General features: G+C 41.6%; 1 protein-coding gene across 10 annotated transcripts in view; it reads left to right on the top strand.

The window, feature by feature from the left end:
• The window catches only part of herc2 (HECT and RLD domain containing E3 ubiquitin protein ligase 2), a 286911-nt gene that overhangs the window by 72293 nt on the left and 193269 nt on the right, over positions 1-21349 (top strand). For all 10 annotated transcript variants that reach the window (XM_070892466.1, XM_070892467.1, XM_070892465.1 and 7 more), the window contains exons 11-16: positions 2088-2276; positions 11606-11757; positions 13609-13766; positions 14647-14760; positions 15828-16079; positions 18053-18246. In XM_070892466.1, coding sequence (XP_070748567.1) covers positions 2088-2276; positions 11606-11757; positions 13609-13766; positions 14647-14760; positions 15828-16079; positions 18053-18246 — 1059 coding nt within the window. The remainder of the gene's footprint in view (positions 1-2087; positions 2277-11605; positions 11758-13608; positions 13767-14646; positions 14761-15827; positions 16080-18052; positions 18247-21349) is intronic.

Here is a 21349-nt window from a genome sequence, read left to right as displayed (position 1 = left end):
TGGTGCTGGGGATGGGCCCTGCCTTCTCCTCCCCCCCCCACCCTTCTCCTCCCCCCCCCCACCCTTCTCCTCCCCCCCCCCCACCCTTCTCCTCCCCCCCCCCCACCCTTCTCCTCCCCCCCCCCCCATCCTTCTCCTCCCCCCCCCCACCCTTCTCCTCCCCCCCCCCCACCCTTCTCCTCCCCCCCCCCCACCCTTCTCCTCCCCCCCCCCCCACCCTTCTCCTCCCCCCCCCCCCACCCTTCTCCTCCCCCCCCCCCACCCTTCTCCTCCCCCCCCCCACCCTTCTCCTCCCCCCCCCCCACCCTTCTCCTCCCCCCCCCCACCCTTCTCCTCCCCCCCCCCACCCTTCTCCTCCCCCCCCCCACCCTTCTCCTCCCCCCCCCCACCCTTCTCCTCCCCCCCCCCACCCTTCTCCTCCCCCCCCCACCCTTCTCCTCCCCCCCCCACACCCTTCTCCTCCCCCCCCATACTTCTCCCCCCCCACCCTTCTCCTCCCCCCCATACTTCTCCCCCCCCCACCCTTCTCCTCCCCCCCCCACCCTTCTCCTCCCCCCCCCACCCTTCTCCTCCCCCCCCACCCTTCTCCTCCCCCCCCCACCCTTCTCCTCCCCCCACCACCCTTCTCCTCCCCCCCCCACACCCTTCTCCTCCCCCCCCCCCACCCACTTATCCTCCCCCCCCCCCCACCCACTTATCCTCCCCCCTCCCACTTCTCCTCCCCCCCCCCCCCATACTTCTCCTCCCCCATCCCTCCCACTTCTCCTCCCCCATCCCTCCCACTTCTCCTCCCCCATCCCTCCCACTTCTCCTCCCCCATCCCTCCCACTTCTCCTCCCCCATCCCTCCCACTTCTCCTCCCCCATCCCTCCCACTTCTCCTCCCCCATCCCTCCCACTTCTCCTCCCCCATCCCTCCCACTTCTCCTCCCCCATCCCTCCCACTTCTCCTCCCCCATCCCTCCCACTTCCCCTCCCCCATCATCTCCCTCCCCCATCCCTCGCTGTCAGAAACACAGACAGACAGAGAGATAGAGACGCTGATAGAGGCACACTGGGGGGGGGGGGGGGGTTCCCGGTGCTGCAGTCGGTAAGTAGAAAATGTTTTATTTATTGATTTAAAAAAAATTATTTCTTCTTAATTTTTTTTGATTGATTTATTGGTTGATTTATTGATGTTTTTATCATTTATTATTGATGATGGCTCTTTATTTGTAAAACTGAAGTGTTTAATGTTTGTAAACTTCCCTTTAAACCCCCCTCCCCCCATTCCCTACGCCTGATTTGTAACCTACGCCTGATTTTCTAAAGTGCAGACAAGGTTTTTTCGAGCGTACAAAAATCTTCACTTACTCCATTCTAAGTTAGTTTGGAGTAAGTTTTCACTGCCGAAACTTTGAAAACAGGCGTAAGTGGCCGGACACGCCCCCTTTTGGGAAAAAAATTCTGTTCCAAAGTGAAACTGTTCTAACTGACTAGAACTGGAGCAAACTAAATGGCGAGAATTTGAATTTCTAAGATACTCCGTTCTACACCAATTGCTCCAAAAAATCAGGAGTAACTGAGGCCGAAACTTGGGCCCAATGTTTCTGCTTTTTATTAAAATATTTCTGTAACTTGTTAGAGTAAGTACTACCACCAAATATTGCTCCTCTTTAACTTTTGTCTTTAACTAGCATTTGCAAAGAAATACGAGTAGCAGGTTGAACCTCCCCTCCCTTATCCGGAACTCTCAGGGCCTGGCCTGTTCTGGTTAAGGGATTTTTCCGGGCGAGGAGGTGGTCACATTAAGTTGGATGGTACAGGTACTGAGCAAGGGGATATTGGGGCTGGGAGTGTGGCAGAGGGATCATGGGGAGGCAGGCGGGCAGTGGATCATGGGGTCAGGCCAGTGATTGCGGGAGCCGGCAGCAAGGAAAGATTTCAATTTGTTCATGTCGGAGTTTTGCGCATGCGGCACCTGGTGGCCGGGAATGGATCTGGACAAGGAGTTGTTCTGGATAAGGGAAGTTCAACCTGTACTAACTTTTTTTCCCAAAAGATACTTTAACATTGAGAAGGCTTCTTGTCTGCTTTATTTTGTGGTAGGGATCTTTGCAAGAAGTCCTTGGCTGGGGGCTGCTTGGTTGGAGAAGTCAAACCACAGTGATTTGTCCCATTCAATGTGAAGGTATTGCTAATCTTGGAGTCACGCAGATAGCCTGTGCTGAGAAATGCTTTATTATTCTATCAAGGAATGGAAGGGTTTACATGCAAGTATACAGCAGTGATACACTGGTAAGTTATGGTGTTCCTTTTACCTTATTGCTGAGTACTGGTTTTGGCATTTGATTACGTTTCCCGTAGCATCTCAGATGATTCACTCCAGCATAAAGTTAGTAACAAAAAGCGGTTGTAAAATAAGATGCAAGTTTAAGGTATTATCATCAAAGTAATTCATGTGGAATGTTTGTGAGAGAAACTGTGGTATACTTTATTTAGGTGGTGGCCTTAATTTTTGTGAATCTTGTGGCTGTTTGTTTTATCACAAAAGAAAATTGTAACCATTGCAACTGTTTTTGTCACGTTTATTGCTAAACAAAGCCAGACAAAATTAAAGTCATGCAAATTTTTTTATTAAAGATAGAACTTGCATTTATATAGCACCTTTCATATCCTCACAGCTAATGAATTACTTTTTAAATGTAGCTCCTTTTGTTCTGTAGGCAAGTGCAATATACACAGCAAGGTCGCACAAACAGCAAATGAGAGAAATGACCAGTTGATCTATTTGTGGTATTGGTTGAACACGAAGCTTGGAGAATTCCCTGCTCTTCTTTGAAACGATTCCTGGGATCTTTTACATCAAAATACATAGATACAAAAAACAAATATTTGGTTCAACTAGTCCATTTAGGCGTTTACCCTCCAGACGGGCAAATAGTTCTAAAAAAATTTAGCCACCCTGTTCCCATATCCCTTCAACCATCAGCCACTTCCTCCACCACCTATCCAATCTAATCTTGAATGTTTGCATGGTTTCTGCCTCAACCACTGGTGAATTACACAGTCTCTCAACTCTGCAAAAACATTTCCCCAGCCCTCTTCTAAATCTCTTGCATTTCCTCTTGTGTCTTATGGCCCCTTGTTCTTGACCCCTCAACTACTGGAAAGAATCTGCTTTTATCTACCCAGTTCCATCCTTTCATAACTTTAAACGTTCTATCCTAATCGCCTGACAATCTGCAATATTCAAATGAAAATAAAACACAATTGTTCAACTTTATATTTATATTTGCTCATACCAGGCAGCATTCTAGTGAATCTGCATTGCACCCTCACTAAAGCCTCAATATCCGTCCTATTGTGTGGGGCCCAACAGAGCACACAGTACTCTAACTGAGATTTTATTCAAATTTTATATACACTTATCGTTATCTCTTGGTTTTTATATTTTGTACCTCATGATAAAACCTACAATATTATTAGCATTTTTTTTTTACAGCCTTAATAACCTGAGGTGCTGCCTTTAATGTCCTGTGAACCTGTAGTTCCAAATCACTGTTTATTTGGAGTATAATTATTGCTGTTAATGCATCACCTCACACTTGCTGATATTGAAATCCATCTGCCACGTTTTAGCCAATTTCCCCATCTATTCAATATCTTTTTGGAGCTTCTAAATAATTAACGATTTTAGTATAATTTGCAAATTTTGACACCATTTCCTCCAGGCCTATAATCCAGATCATTGATATACACAGTGAACAGAAATAGCCCCAGAACTGAATGCTTTAGGACACTACTATCCACTTTCAACCAGTCTGGAAAAACTGCCTTTAACTCCTACGCTCTCTCTTAACACCAACCAATTTCAAACCACTTTGTTTTGCTCTACCTAATTCTATACCCCTTGATCTTCTTTAGTAATGTCCAGTGCGGTACCTCCAAAGGCTTTCTTAAAGTCCATGTCCATTATATTCACTGCATTTACATAGAATTACACGGGATATACAGCACAGAAACAGGCCATTCGGCCTAACCAATCCACGCTGGCGTTATGCTCCACTCGAGCCTCTTCCTGTCTTTCCTCATCTAACTCGAGCAACATAACTCTCTATTTCCTTGTCCCTCATATGCTTATCTAATCTCCCCTTGAATTTGCTATTTGCTCCGTGTGGTAACAAGTTCCACATTCTCACCAGTCTCTGGGTAAAGAAGTTTCTTCTGAATTCCCTATTTGATTTTTTGGTGACTATCTTGTATTGATGGCTTCTAGTTTTGCTCTTCCTCAGTATTGGCTACCCCCCCCCCCCCCCAATTTGATGTAATTCTCCCCTCTACACACTGTCTGTTACCTCCTCAAATAATATTGAGGTTTGTCAAGCAGCTTCATCCCTTTTGATATCCGTGCTATCTACTTCTGTTTTTTCTTTATCTAGATATGTAGTAATTTCCCTGTTAATTAGCAACACTAAAATTTTCTGCAGCATGTAGGTTAAACTAACTGGTCTATAATTATCTGGAATATCTCTGTCTTCCCCTTTTAAAAATGAGTACTATGTTAGCCACTCTCCAGTCCTCTGGCACATGTCCTAAATCAATGTAGGAATTCTGCAAATTCCACCTGAACAGATGGAAGGAGCCTTGGTTTAATGTCTTATCCAAAAGACTGTACATCCAGCAAAACATGTTGATTATGGCATTGAAGTGTCAGTTTAGATTATATTATTAAATCCTGGATTGGGGCTTGAACACACAACCTTCTGACTCCGAGATGAGAGCACTACCATTGAGCCAAGCTGAAGCTTGCTTTTACAAACATTACCTGACTTATATCATTTATAATCCATCAATCAGCCCAGCTGCTTCTTACTGTATTAATAATTATTATACTGAAGAAACATAAGTAAAAGTTTATGATAAAAGTCTTTTCAGTCAACTGAACCAAATCTCTCTCAAGTAGGGGTACATTAGGATAGAAAGAAAGCATTTATCTAGCACCTTTCACGATCACTGGACGTCTCAAAGCGCTTTACAGCCAATGAACTACTTTTCTGAGAGTGTAATCACTGTTGTAATGTGTGTTATGTTTCTGGATTAGTAATCCAGAGGCCTGGACTAATGATCCAGAGACATGAGTTCAAATCCCACCACGGCAGCTGGGGAATTTAAATTCAGTTAATTAAATAAATCTGGAATTAAAAGCTAAGTAATGTGACCATGATCGGATAGTCATAAAAACCTTCTGGTTCACTAATGTCCTTTAGGGAAGGAAATCTGCCGTCCTTACCTGGTCTGACCTATATGTGACTTCAGTCTTACAGCGATGTGGTTGACTTAACTGCCCTCTGAAATGACCGAGCAAGCCGCTACAAGAAACTATAAATAAGACCTCCACCACACGACTGCAGCACCATCTTCTTGAGGGCAATTAGGATTGGGCAATGGATGCTGGCCTTGCCAGTGATAGCCACATGCCACTAATTAATTAGAAAAAATGCTCAGCATTATTTTTAATTTCTTCTTGGGATGTGGACCATGCTGACCAGACCGTATTTTCTGCTCATTCTTAGTTGCCCTCAGAGGGTGATCGTGCGACTTCTCATTGAACCGCTGAAATCCTTGTGGTGTTAGGTACAAAATTCCAGGAGATTGATGCAGCGATGATGAAGGAATGTCCGAGTCAGGAAGGTGTGTGACTTGAGGGGAACTTGGAGGCGATGGTGTTCCCGTGACATTGCAGCTCTTGTCCGTCTCTGTGGTGGCGTTTGTGGGGAGAGGGTGTATTTTTGAAGTTACCTTGTTTAGTTGCAGTGCATCTGAAGATACTGTAGCCACAGTGTGCTGATAGTGCAGGGGATGGATATTGAGTCTAAAGCCAGGACACCAATCATGAATTACTCTGAAATAAAAACAGAAAATGCTGGAAATACTCAACAGGTCAGGCAGCACCTGTGGAGAGAGAACCTGAGTTTGCATTTCGGGTCGATGACCTTTCGTCAGAACTGGAAAAAGCTACAGGTGTAACATATTTTAAGCAAGTGCATTGGCAGGGGAGTGGGAGGGGATGAAAGAACAAAAGGGAATGTTTGTGACTGGATGGAAGGCAGGAGTGATTAAATGACAAAGGGCATTATTGTACAAAGCAAAAAGAGATGGTAATGGGACATGTAAAGGAATTAATTAGTGGGGGGAGAGGGTTCAGGTGAGTGGAAATTTAAAAAGTCAAAGAATAAGGAGAAGGGAATAGAGCAGGGTTGCACTGGGGGAAATGAAAACCAGAGCGTGAAAGGAAGGGACAGAATGTATAAACATAAAAGTGTATCAGAAAGTGGAGTCAAAACAGGAAAAAATGGTTTAAAAAAAAAACAAATTTAGAAGCTCTTTATCTGAATGTACGCAGCATTTGTAAAAAAATAGATGAGTTGACGGCAAATAAATACAAATGGATATGATCTGATAGCCATTGCAGAGACGTGGTTGCAAGGTGACCAAGGCTGGGAACTAAATATTCAGAGGTATTTGACAATTCGGAAAGACAGACAAAGGTAAAGGAGCTGGGGTAGCTCTGCTAATAAAGGATGAGATCAGTGCATTTGTGAGAAACGATATTAGCTCAGAAGATCAAGATGTTGAATCAGTTTGGGTGGAGATAAGGAATAATAAGGGGAAAAAGTCACTGGTGGGCGTAGTCTATAGGCCCCCTAACAGTAACTATAAATCAAGAAATAACGGAGGCTTGTAAAAAAGGAACGGCAATAATCATGGGCGATTTTAACCTTCATATTGATTGGACAAAGCAAATTGGCCAAGGTAGCCTCGAGGAAGAATTCATAGAGTGTATCCAGGATTGTTTCCTTGATCAGTGCGTTGCAGAACTAACCAGGGAGCAGGCTATCTTAGATCTGGTACTGTTAATGAGACAGGATTAATAAACGATCTCCTAGTAAAGGATCCTCTAGGAATGAGTGACCATAGCATGGTTGAATTTCAAATTCAGTTGGGGGGTGAGAAAGTTGGATCTCAAACTAGTGTCCTAAGCTTAAATAAAGGGGACTACACAGGAATGAAGGCAGAGTTGGCTAAAGTGGACTGGGAAAATAGATTAAAGAGTGGGATGGTTGATGAGCAGTGGCAGACATTTAAGGAGATATTCCATAACTCGCAACATAAATATATCCCAATGAGAAGGAATGACTAAGAGAAGGGATAACCATCCGTGGCTAATTAAGGAAATAAAGGATGGTATCAAATTGAAAACAAGGGCATACCAAATGGCCAAGACTATGGGAGGCCAGAGGATTGGGAAACTTTAAAAGCCAGCAAGGAGCGACTAAAAATATAATAAAGAGAAAGATAGATTATGAAAATAAACTAGCACAAAATATAAAAATAGTAAGAGTTTCAACAGGAACATAAAAAGAAAAAGAATGGCTAAAGTAAACGTTGGTCCCTTCGAGGATGAGATTGGGGAATTAATAATGGGGAACAAGGAAATGCCAGTGACTTTGAACAAATATTTTGTATCGGTCTTCACTGTAAAAGACACCAATAACATCACAATAGTGGCTAATCAAGGGGCTATTGGGAGGGAGGAATTAAAAAGAATCTCTATCACTAAAGAAGTAGTACTCTGTAAAATAGAAACATAGAAAATAGGTGCAGGAATAGGCCATTCGGCCCTTTGAGCCTGCACTGCCATTCAATGAGTTCATGGCTGAACATGCAACTTCAGTACCCCATTCCTGCTTTCTCGCCATACCCCTTGATCCCCCTAGTAGTAAGGAATGTATCTAACTCCTTTTTGAATATATTTAGTGAATTGGCCTCAACAACTTTCTGTGGTAGAGAATTCCACAGGTTCACCACTCTCTGAGTGAAGAAGTTTCTCCTCATCTCGGTCCTAAATGGCTTACCCCTTATCCTTAGACTGTGACCCCTGGTTCAGGACTTCCCCAACATTGGGAACATTCTTCCTGCATCTAACCTGTCTAAACCCGTCAAAATTTAAAAATAATGGGGCTAAAGATGGACAAGTCCCCTGGACTTGATGGCTTGCATCCTAGGGTCTTAAAAGAAGTGGCTGCAGAGATAGTGAATGCATTGGTTGTAATCTACCAAAATTCCTTGGATTCTGGGGAGGTCCCAACAGATTGGAAAACCGCAAATGTAACGCTCTTATTTAAAAAAAGGAGACAGACAGAAAGCAGGAAACTATAGACCAGTTAACCTAAATGCTGGAGTCCATTATTAAGGAAGCAGTAGCAGGACATTTGGAAAAGCATAATTCAATCAAGCAGAGAGACAGCATGGTTTTATGAAAGGAAAATCATGTTTGACAAATTTTGCTGGAGTTCCTTGGGGATGTAACGAGCAGAGTGGATAAGAGGGAACCAGTAGATGTGGTGTATTTGGATTTCCAGAAGGCATTCGATAAGGTGCCACATAATAGGTTACTGCACAAAATAAAAGTTCACGGGTTTGGGGGCAATATATTCGCATGGCTAGAGGATAGGCTAACTAACAGAAAACAGAGAGTCGGGAAAATGGGTCATTTTCTGGTTGGCAAACAGTAACTAATGGGGTGCTGCAGGGATCAGTGCTGTGGCTGCAATTATTTACAATCTATATTAATGACTTGGAAAAAGGGTCTGAATGTAATGTAGCCAAGTTTGCTGATTCAGAGATGGGTGGGAAAGCAAATTGTGAGGAGGACACAAAACATCTGCAAAGGGATATAGACAGGCTAAGTGAGTGGGCAAGAATTTGGCAGATGGAGTATAATGTGGGCAAATGTGAGGTTATTCACTTCGGCAGAAAAAATAGAAAAGCAAATTATAATTTAAATGGAGAAAAATTGCAAAGTGCTGCAGTGCAGAGGGACCTGGGGATCCTTGTGCATGAAACACAAAAAGTTAGTGTGCAGGTACAGCAAGTAATTAAGAAGGCAAATGAAATGTTGGCAAGGGGGATGGAGTATAAAAGCCGAGAAGTCCTGCTACAACTGTACAGGGTATTGGTGAGGCCACACTTGGGGTACTGCGTACAGTTTTGGTCTCCGTATTTAAGGAAGGATATACTTGTATTGGAGGCAGTTCAGAGAAGGTTCGCTAGGTTGATTCTCGAGATGAGGGGGGTTGAGTAGGTTGGGCCTATACTCATTGGAGTTCAGAAGGATGAGGTGTGATCTTATTGAAACATGTAAGATAATGAGGGGCTCGACAAGGTGGATGCAGAGAGGATATTTCCACTCATGGGGGAAACTAAAACTAGGGGACATAGTCTCAGAATAAGGGGCCGCCCATTTAAAACTGAGATGAGGAGGACTTTCTTCTCTGAGGGTTGTAAATCTGTGGAATTCTCTGCCCCAGAGAGCTGTGGAGGCTGGGTCATTGCATATATTTAAGGCGGAGATTGACAGATTTTTGAGCGATAATGAGATAAAGGATTATGGGGAGCGGGCAGGGACGTGGAGCTGAGTCCATGATCAGATCAGCCATGATCTTATTAAATGGCGGAGCAGGCTCGAGGGGCCAGATGGCCTATTCCTGTTTCTTATGTTCTTATGAAACAAAAGATGGGTCTTGGAGATGTAAATGGGTATAGCAGAAGCATCAACAGCTGAACAAAATAGGGGCAGAGGTTGTGTTCTGAAATTGTTGAACTCGATGTTGAGTCCAGAAGGCTGTAAAGTGCCAATAGAAATATGAGGTACTGTTCCTTGAGCTTATGTTGAACTTTGTTGGAACAGAGAAAGGTCAGAGTGGGAGTGGAGCTGAGAAGTAAAGTGACAGGCGACCAGAAGCTTGGGGTCACTCTTGCGGGCGGAACGGAGATGTTCTGCAGAGTTGTCACCCAATCTGCGTTTAGTCTCCCCAGTGTAGAGGAGTGTGCATCGTGAGCTGTGAAAGTGAGTTTTGGTACATACCTGATTAAACACAAGAAGGGAAAACAGAAAGCAATGAAGATGAACAAGGTAAAAGTGAATTACTCTGTCCTGTATGATGTTGGGCTGTTTCAGTGTTGTTGCAGTTGCGTCCATCCAGGCAAGTGGTGAGTATTCCATTTCACTCTGAATTTGAGCCTTGTAGATGGTGGAGAGGCTTTGAGGGATCAGAATGTGAGCCAATCATCGTATAGTACCCAGTCTCTGTGTTGCTCTTCCAGCCATGGTATTGATATGGTTTATCCAGTTCACTTTCAAGTCACTGGGTGTTGATGGTACTGTTGAAGGTCAGAGCTAAATGGCTGGGTTTTCTTTTATTTAAGATGGTCATTATCTGGCACTTGTGTGCCACAAATTGTACTAGCCACTTGTCATCCCAAGTCTGGGTGTTATTCATATCCTGCTGGAGACTGGCATGGGCTACCTTGTTACCTGAGGAATTTTGAATGGAGAGGAACACTAGAATCATCAGTGAATAGCATACTCCTGACTCCTTCATACTCCTGACTCCTTACATGCACCTGCATTTTGGAATGTCCCCATGTTTTTGATGACATTACTTGGTAGATTACTCTAAACAGTTAACTGTTGAATGAGCAATTTTTTAAATGTGTTTTGAATTTACCTTTCCTTCCTATAAATGTGTGCCATTTTCCCTACTGACTTTGCCTTGAAGTAATATTTTGGCTCACCTCAACTATATTCCTTTCTTAATCTCTGTCTAGACGATCGACCTAAAGCTTCTCTAACTTTTCCTCATGGCTCATCCCCTTTTCATTTGGAATCAGTTTTGTTGCTGTTCTTAATAAATCCATGTTTCGATTAACCTTTTGCAATATAGATACTCTTCCAGCCTTACCCAAGCTCATGGTCTACAGAGTTATAGTAAACCTGCACTTCTGTATGGCTCAGAGACATGGACCACGTATAGCAGACACCTCAAGTTGTTGGAGAAATATCACCAACGATGTCTCTGCAAGATCCTACAAATCCCCTGGGAGAACAGGCGCACCAACATCAGCGTCCTCACTCAGGCTAGCATCCCCAGCAGTGAAGCACTGACCACACTTGATCAGCTCAGCTGGGCAGGCCACATAGTTCGCATGCCACACACGACACTCCCAAAGCAAGTGCTCTACTCGGAGCTCATTCATGGCAAACGAGCCAAAGGTGGGCAGCAGAAATGCTACAAGGAGACCCTCAAAGCCTCCCTGATAAAGTACAACATCCTCACTGACACATGGGAGTCCCTGGCCCAAGACTGGACTGCCGTAAGTCGAGGAAGTGCATCCGAGAGGGTGCTGAGCACCTCGAGTCTCAACGCCGAGAGCATGCAGAAAACAAGCGCAGGCAGCGGAAATAGCGTGCGGCAAACCAGTCCCACCCACACCTTCCCTCAGCAACTATCTGTCCCACCTGTGACAGAGTCTGTGGCTCTCGTATTGGACTGTTCAGCCACCAAAGAGCTCACTTCAAGAATGGAAACAAGTCTTCCTCGATTCCGAGAGACTGCCTATGATGATGATGATTGATAGACTGTTAGGCTTGTAGTACTTGGGTCAGATTTGATTTTTTAAGAATATGTTGGTATGCTTGCTTGCTTCAAAAATAGATTTTTTTTAATAAGCTTCATATTGCTGATATGGTCATAAGTTTTCATTTCTTTTTTTTTAAACAGGCGCCCCAGTTGGTGCAAGGACTTGCCTCAAGGAACATTATAAAAATTGCAGCACATCCTGATGGTCAACATTTTCTGGCTTTGTCTGCAAATGGGGAGGTGTTCTCTTGGGGCTGTGGTGATGGTGGAAGACTTGGCCACGGAGACACTGTGTATGTATTAGAAAACCTTTTAATTACCATAATACAACCACAGTGAATAACTGAATAAGTGGTGTCATGAAGTGAAAATACCTGAATTGTTTGAATTTGATGGTATTTGTTTGGGTGAACTTTTGTGCTCACCAAGGTGAACGATGTTCATGCTGGGCAATGGTACTTTTTATGATTTTGTGCACTTGGTGCCAACATAGAGCACTCCTATATGTCAACTACAACAGAAAATGTAAAGTGGAACACCTAGTCCACGCCAACAATGTGCGTTGGGCTGCAGTCTACGAGGAGCACATTTTATTGTGCTAGAGAGGCATCTTTTCACTTCACATGACATCAATTCTGGGTCCTCACTGATTGAGATTGCCAGCTTGATGCCAATTAACCAAATGAGGAACATTCACTTGAACAAAACATTTGTCCTTCTGCTCCACAGGAGGTTTCTGTCAATGCCAAATGAGGAGCATTTTTCTGCTTTCAATCTCTGCCCACTTGAAACTGGACTAAGACTGCAAAAATTTGTGTAGGAACTTTTACGCTTAGCAAAGAGAAGACTTTAATTTTTGAGCCCAGAGGTGTAAGGGCAATATCTAACCCATTACATCCAGTCCGTAACAACTTTAAAAATCTTAGGATTGCAGAAAAAGCCAAGTTGGTACATTATTACTTATGTGATAGCATCTTGTCATGTAAACTCTATGCATTTTTAATTTTTCATGAAACTTGCTCTCTTCCAGTAGCCCCTTCATACTGTGTAACATTCCCTGACCAAATACAGAGGCTTGTGATCTGTTTTCAGCCTTCTCTCAATGGTGGTCTGTGATTGACTGCTAGCAGTTTGATGAGTGATGTGGGGTGACTCACCTGCTTGTTTTTTTGGGTGTAGTGCCTCCTTCTGAAAACCTTACTTAAACTGGGAGCCTTACCACTCTGCATGTTGTGATAGAATCAAACACTCCTAAGTCAGGCATTGTGTGTAGCTCCCTATATCATTAAGAATATGCTCCATTCTGGACATTTTTATGTATGAGGAGAGATTGAGTAGACTAGGCCTGTAGAAGAATGAGAGGTGATCTCATTGAAACATGCAAAATTCTTACAGGGCTTGACAGGATAGATGCAGGGTCTAGAACCATGGGTCACAGTCTCAGAATAAGGGGTCAGCCATTTAGGACTGAGATGAGGAGAAACTTTTTCACTCCGAGGGTGGTTTTTCATTGGAATTCTATACCCTAGAGGTCTGTGGAGGCTCAGTCTTTAGTCACAACAGAGATCGATAGATTTTTGGATATTAAGGGAATCAAGAGATATGGAGATAGTGCAGGGAAGTGGAGTTGAGGTAGAAGATCAGCCATGATATTGAATGGCAGAGCAGGCTTGAGGAGCCGAATGGCCTACTCCTGCTCCTAATTATTATGTTCTTATATGGCTAGATTTCAAATCTTTAAAATGTTCAGGTACGTGAGAATGGATTTATCTGTAAGAGTTTCATTTTAGGCTTTTTATTCTGACCTGGAGCTAAAAATTTACTAGTGCATTAAATTTGTTATTTAGTTGTGTCCTAAAGCACAGAAAATTATATTGGTAATGTTTTTTATATTTCCAAAGGTGTGTTTTTTCATACATTTTTATTTTCATTGATTGATGTGAATGGTATGATATTTGGTAAGCTCTGCCATGATAACTAATGTGACATCAGCAAAGCTCATTTATTTAAATGGTTTGATTTGTAAATAACGATAATCCATATTTATGAGGTACCTTTTTGATAAAGGTCTTTAAACATTTTTTAAAACAACATGAATTTTGTTTTGTTATATTTTGAGTGTCCTTTTTTTGCATTTTGAACAGATCCCTCGAAGAGCCAAAAATGTTAGCTGCCTTGTCAGGGAAGCAAGTGGGCAAGCACGTTGTTCACGTGGCCTGTGGCAGCACTTACAGTGCAGCTATAACCTCAGACGGAGAACTGTATACGTGGGGAAGAGGAAATTATGGTCGACTTGGACATGGTACTGATGCTATTTGTTTGCTGAAAGTTCTGCACTAATTGTAACTGATACGAAGTGTATTTCCCCTTTTGGATCTTGGGTATTGAGAAAGACTGCTTCGGTTTACACAGTGCTGTGCCAAATACTTTACACTAGAATTGTCAAAAACAGGAATTTGTTTAGGCATTTCTAATTTCCTAATATTCTCAGATATTAAATATTTTGATAAATTTTCTTTATTTGTTTATGAACACTTTTTATCTTCAATGTGGGTAAGCTGTCCAATTGAATTTGTCAAACTTGTCTCTGTTAGACATTTGGATAGTGGAAAGCTGAAGTAAATGGTAGTCAGTATAGAGTTATTAATCATTGTATTTATAAATTTTATTTTTTTATCAAGATTTCATTTTTCTTCCATCTGATGCTATTTCAGATATTCTTTAAAATCATTGTAAATCCCCGAAGCTCGATTTAAACCTAAGAAGGCTGATAATCCTGAGGAAGATTTCCTGCGTTGACGATTTGTGGCAGCATTTTGCAAATACTTTTATAAGTGTTTGTTTTTGCTGAAAGTAAAACCTGATGGAAATCTTTCCTCTTGGTCTTTACATTTACATTAGTTTCTGGAAAATGGTGATGCCTAAACAGAGTCAATTAAAATTTTTGCATTCGATGTAACAAAATTGGAATGATGCAGCTTTATGATTTTGCTACACTTGGTAAACAAGGAACCTCTTCCCCCGTTGCTTTTTTAAAATAAAAGCTATTTTTAACATACATTTGCATTTTTTTTTTGTAAGTTCAGCAGTTATTGGAGAAAACAAAGTATGTAAGCATTAAATTTTTTAAACCCTGAAAAAAAAACAAAGGCCACTCTTGTTTTAAACATCTGTCTTTCCAGGGTCCAGTGAAGATCAGACCACGCCCATACTGGTGACTGGATTGAAAGGATTGAAAATTATCGATGTTGCATGTGGTAGTGGAGATGCCCAGACACTAGCAGTTGCTGAGAATGGTAGGTAATAAAGATTAACATTCAGTACCATTTCAAGTTAAACCACAACTATATTGCATAAGACTGTAGGGACATGCGATCAAACTGGTAAAAGGCAAATTCAAGATTGTTGTCATGAAGTACTTTTCCATGGAAAGAGTGATTACTAATTGGAATGGCCTTCTGATTGGAGTAGTGGAGGCCAAAAGACTGGAGTTGTTCAAGAGTATGTGGTGGGATCATAGGCTTCTGTGGAAAGTGGGCTAAATGGCTTCCCCCAAGTGTACTGATCTTTGATGCCTCATCTTTAACTTCTACAAATGAAGAGGGGGAATATGTTAATAGTTAACTTGTTTGGTACAAAACATATCAATATATGCTGGGTATGTTCTTTCAAGGAGGGTTTATTGAGGGAAAAGCCATTCTAGCTGTAATTGTGCACCTCATAGACAATCTGTTCTGTGATGAAAGGGGCAATTCAGGATCAGCTGGCTTGTGCTTCAAAATAGTGTGCAGTGCAGGAGGGCCAACAGTTGGAAAGGAGAAAATATGTAATGGAGTCTTGCCTTCAGAAAAATCCTTTGTGTACAATGAGAATTGGGGGAAGTGGCTTAATTGGAACATGAATTACAGAGCGCTCTGCAATTCGAGCCTCAGACATGGCTATTTAGGGAGGGTGTCTCATGATGTAATTTACGATGGTAACCTACTGCTTGCACATTATGTATACTAGTTGCAGAAAACACACTTTATTTTGAGTAAGTGCGCTGAATTAATTTTTTAAAAGGTTTTGTAGTCTGTAAGGATACTTTATGATTTGATCTGATTCTGTGTAATTCAATCCTTCTGCTGTTCGTATCAGTGGTTGTGGCAAACAAAAGTAACCACTTGCGATAAGGAAATATTTGAGACTGCGGTGTATCTCCTGTAGCTGTTATTATGTACCCTATTTCAGCTCCGTTATCCTTGTATACTAAAATTTACATTTGAAATAGTTTCTTGTGAATACTGTATGATGCTGCTTGAGCATTTTCCTGTTCTAGAAGAAAGATATCTGCACCTAATACGTGATTTTAATTTCTATGCAGGCCAAGTATGGTCCTGGGGCGATGGTGACTATGGAAAATTGGGCAGAGGTGGCAGCGATGGCTGTAAGACCCCTAAGTTGATCGAAAAGCTTCAAGACCTTGATATTATAAAAGTGCGCTGTGGCAGCCAATTCTCAGTTGCTATTACAAAAGATGGGCAGATTTACACCTGGGGAAAGGGTGATACCCAAAGACTTGGACACGGAACTGAAGAGCATGTGCGATATCCCAAATTATTGGAGTGTCTTCAGGGTTAGTAAAGTTTAGCCTCAGCTCATCTGCTGCTGAAATCCTTAGCCATGCCTTTGTTACCTCTAGACTTGACTATTCCAATGGCCCCCTGGCTGGTCTCCCATCATCCACCCTACAAAAAACATGAGCTCATCCAAGACTCTGCTGCCCGTATGCTAAATCGCACCAAGTTCCATTCATCCATCACCCCTGTGCTAGCTGACCTACATTGGCTCACGGTCCAGCACGTCTTGATTTAAAAATTCTCATCCTTGTTTTCAAATTCCTCATGGACTCGCCCCTCCCTATCTCTGTAACCTCTTCTAGTCTTACAACCCTCCGAAATCTCTGCGCTCCTCCGATTCTGGCCTCTTGCGAATTCCCGATTTAAATCGCTCCACCATGTCCTAAGCTCTGTAATTCCCTCCCTAAACTTCTCCGCTTCTCTACCTCTCTCCTTAAAACCGATCTCTTTGACCCAAGCTTTTGGTCACCTGTTCTAATATTTCATCTTGGGATGTTTTGCTATGTTAAAGATGTAATATAAATGTAAGTTGTTGCATTGAATCTGGGGGAGAAATTGCAAATTGGTCAAGAGTTCTTGCTTTGATCGCTGTTTAGTAACTCCTGTTGCAATTGGGATAATGTAAATAGTGGGTGATGAGAAAATCATGCTGTGCTCCCACTAATCAAATAGTCTATCACCACTCACGGTTTAAGCAAGTACACAAAGAGTGTGATTGGACAGAATCAATATATTCAGTTGCGAAAAATACTTTTAAGTCTGCAAAATCCCAGAAACATTGATGGAAATATGTGGTTCCAGAAAAAATGTGTTCACTTAGCAATATTAAAATGGCAATTTGCTGAATTCAATTTTAGTTCATGTTCAACAGACTTTGGGAGGAGGGAGGGAAAAAGACCCTATGGTACCATTTAAAGAAGAACAGGAGAGTTCTCCTATTGGTCTGGCCAACATACATCCCTCAACCAATGCTGAACAGATTGGTCATTTATCTCATTGCTGTTTGTGGACCCTTGCTGTGGGCAAATTGGCTACTGCATTCACCTACATAATAACAGTGACTGTACTTTAAAAGTACTTCATTGGCTGTGAAATGCTTTGGAACATCATGAGGTGCTATTTAAATTAAATTTCTTTTTTTCAATCTATTTTCTTTGACGGTGAAAGAAAATCAACTTTTTGTTGCAGCCGAAATGCTGACCTGGCTGTTATTTGTGCAGAAAAGGGATCAAGTTAGGGTTGTATAGCTTAGTGCCACAGCACATGGTACATTTTCTTATTCAATAGAGAAGCACAAGGAGCAATTTTTAATAAAACTTCTTAAGGTTATATGGCCCCCATGCCCTTGAGGAAATAGATTGAGACTGATCAAATCCATCTCTCGCAGCCAGAACAGGAAGGAGAGATTCTCTCAGTTCAGATGCAGCACAGGTGAACCCCCTTCTAGTCTCTCACATTTATTTTCGAAATTGATATTTGCAACAATTTTTGCAATATGCTTCTAGTATAATTTATTGTCTGTAAACCTCGGTGTGGTTTGGTCTTGGAACATTTGGTTCACAAAACATCTCTGCACGTTTAGTTCTATACTTGAACAGTTTGGGAAACATCTGGCACTGTCAGAGTTCATGATTCAGTTATTTACAGCTGTCTACAGAGCCTGGCAAAAAATGCCCGATAATTCTTTGCAAAAGTTTCGTACTTCAATCATTTACACAAATACGTACACTTGCAATCTCTCTGCTTTGTGCTTCTAATGGGCATTTTTGTGCCCCAGGTAAAGTTTTAATTTTAATTGCTGGGTAAAAGAGGAAACCTTTTCTGAGCGTTCCCTGGAACATTTCTTCAGGGTTTTCAGCACTTACATTTACTTAGATGCCTTCCACTCCATTAGAAAGTCTATGTATACATGCATTTCTGCTTCAGATGCTAAATGATTTGTTTTGTGGGTTATTCTGTTTAATTGCAGGTAAAAAAGTCGTCGATGTAGCTGTTGGATCCACACATTGCATGGTACTGACTGAAGATGGTGAAGTACATAGCTGGGGCAGCAATGATCAGTGTCAGCATTTTGATACTCTGAGGATAACAAAACCAGAACCAACTGCTCTGCCCGGACTAGATACAAAACACGTCGTTGGTATTGCTTGTGGGGCTGCTCAGGTAAACTCTTTGGATTTCTAATGTACACTTGTCCCAGTATCCTGAAGTGATTTCTTTTGTTCAGAAAATTTAAATTATACCCTACTTCTTATTGGCAGTAGGATTTCAGCAAAGCATAATGGTGAGTGTATGAAATTTTCATGCAATGTTTACTTGAACTGTGGTAAAACATCCATCAAATTACATCAATAGAATTGTGTCTGGACACAGTATTTTTAGCTATAGAACTCAAGAATGTAGTAAGTACTAATAGTTACAGTGGTGGCTATAGTACTGATAGTGGTGGGATTAATTTGAAATGAATTGTAACAGTTTATCTCTTCTATAATGCACTTAGTACAAGTAAATATCCAATCAAATGACTTATTTGGGGAATATGGGAACAGTTCAGGAGCAGAAGTCCATCTGGCCAGTTCCAAAAACCAAAAATCACTCCTTTGACCACTCCCTGAAATATCCCTGCAATTCTCCCTTAAATTGTTTCCACACTTCATCCATTGCCTTCCTCTGCAGTCTGTTCCACATGTTAAACCTAATCGTTTGTGTACTTCATTTTTTTATAAACTTGAGCCTGTGATTCCTGATAGGTTTATTGCCACCAACTCTCCAATCGGGTTCAATTTATCCATTCCCATAAGAAATTGGAATACTTGAATGACATCTCTCGAGCCCTTTCCTCCAGACTAAACTGTCCTAACCTTTTCTCGTAGCTCAAATGCCCAAAGTCAGGTATCAGTTTAGTTGCCCTCTTCTAGACTGCTCTAATGCCTGGAGATCCTTGCTGTGGTATGGTGACCAAAATTGCTGCATTACATTCGTACCAGTGCCCTTTTTGTTTTTTCAATCCTTACATGCTGTCTTTCCATCTTGGCACCTTTGTTCCAGCAAAACTTCAATCGCTAGCACAACATACTTATAATGTTTTATCTATTTTCCTAGTTTTGTTTCACTGCTGAATAATTGATATTTACATGTTAATATTAAAACTTGTATACTGATGGCCTTTTGGTATAAGGAGTGTCTTTATCAATTCTTCTGGTGTCTGGTTTTTAGTCCTACAAAGACAAAGTACAAGCTTCCTTTCAATTAGCTGTCAATGGCCTGAAGTTAAAGCATTTTCATTCAGGTTTTACGTTGATGAATATATTTAATCGGAGTTGACTGACTGAGAATCCTTAAGTATGACTTGAATGAGAAATAATAATACCATAATTCCCCCAATATAAAAAAAATCCTTAACTAAAGCTTATCCACAAAAACTTACAGTCAGCATTACAGACCGGGTCTTCATTATGTTCCCTTATCACAAGATTATTATGAATGAGGAAGGCCATTTGGCCCATTTTAATTGCCCATTCAGAAAGACTCTCAGATCCCCCCCCCCCCCCTCTATTGCAGCATGCAATTGTTTCATAAATGATTCCAGGGTTTTTGCCTCCAATACTCTATCTGGAAGTTCATTCCATGTGTTGATCACTCTTTGCGTGAAACAGAGCTTCCTGATATCAATCCTAAATTTACCTTTTATTAGTTTAAACCTCTGTCCCCTTATACTATCATATAAGCCTCGATATGATCACCTTTCATGACACCTCCTTTTCAAACTGAAAAGCCTAAGTAACTACAGTCTTTCCTCATAACTCAGACCTTTGGTACTAGGAATCTGCATTGAGTTTCTTCTCTGCACTTAGTTATCTCCCTTTTGTTGTGGTGACCAGAAGTGAACTTGGTACTCAAGGTATGATCTGATATGATAATTGTGTTGTTTGATCATGACTTCCTCTTACATGTATTCTAGTTTTGACTGTGGTTCAGCATTTTATTGGCTTTGTTGATGCTCTACATTGATTGGACATGTTAAATGTTGAGTCAACTAAGAACATAAGAAATAGGAGCAGGAGCAGGCCATTTGGCCCCTCAAGCCTGCTCTGCCATTCAATAAAATCATGGCTGATCTGATCATGGACTCGGCTCCACTTCCCTGCCCGCTCCCCATTATCCTTTACTCCCTTTTCGCTCAAAAATCTGTCTATTTCCGCCTTAAATATATTCAATGACCCAGCCTCCACAGATCTCTGGGACAGAGAATTCTACAGATTTACAACCCTCAGAAGAAACTTCTCCTCATCTCAGTTTTAAATGGGCAGCCCCTTTTTCTAAGACTATGTCCCCTAGTTTTAGTTTCCCCTATGAGTGGAAATATACTCTCTGCATCCACCGTGTCGAGTCTCTTCATTATCTTAAGTTTCAATAAGATCACTTCTCATTCTTCGGAACTCCAATGTGGCCCAACCTACTCGACCTGTCTTCATAAGTCAACCCCCTCATCTCTGGAATCAACCTAGTGAACCTTCTCTGAACAGCCTCCAATGCAAGTATGTCCTTCCTTAAATACGGAGACCAAAACTGTACGCAGCACTCCAGGTGTGGCCTCACCAATACCCTTTACAGTTGTAGCAGGACTTCTCTGCTTTTATACTCTATCTCCCTTGCAATAGAGGCCAACATTCCATTTGTCTTCCTGATTACTTGCTGTACCTGCATACTAACATTTTGTGTTTCATGCACAAGGACCCCCAAATCTCTCTGTACTGTAGCACTTTGCAATTTTTCTCCATTTAAATTATAATTTGCTTTTCTATTATTTCTGCCAAAGTGGCAACTTCACATTTTCCCACATTATGCTCCATCTGCCAAATTTTTGCCCACTCACTTAGTCTGTCTATATCCCTTTGCAGATTTTTTGTGTTGTCCTCATAATTTGCTTTCCCCACCCATCTTTGTATCATCAGCGAACTTGGCTACATTACACTCTTGGGTTTCTTTTAACTTTGAACTGCCTTGGCTATTTCATAAATGGAGTACATGTGTTGATCATTTTCCCTTTCTGTGCACAGTACTTTGCACCTGTTTGTCTGCATTAAATTTAAACAGCCTTTATTTTGCCCACTTGCATATTTTGAATTGATTTTATTAGGATTTCTAGGTCAGTCTCTATTTAGGCAGATGAAGGGGAATTTTTGTAACGATTGTTCATTTGCAATTCGATGAAAATATATCTTAAAAATCATGAACTAAGTTTTTATTTATTCTCTTGCCAATT

The sequence above is a fragment of the Pristiophorus japonicus genome, chromosome 10, assembly GCF_044704955.1.
Source record: "Pristiophorus japonicus isolate sPriJap1 chromosome 10, sPriJap1.hap1, whole genome shotgun sequence".
Taxonomy (NCBI): domain Eukaryota; kingdom Metazoa; phylum Chordata; class Chondrichthyes; family Pristiophoridae; genus Pristiophorus; species Pristiophorus japonicus.
The sequence above is the reverse complement of the archived record's forward strand: the minus strand, read 5'-3'. Positions and strand labels throughout refer to the sequence as shown.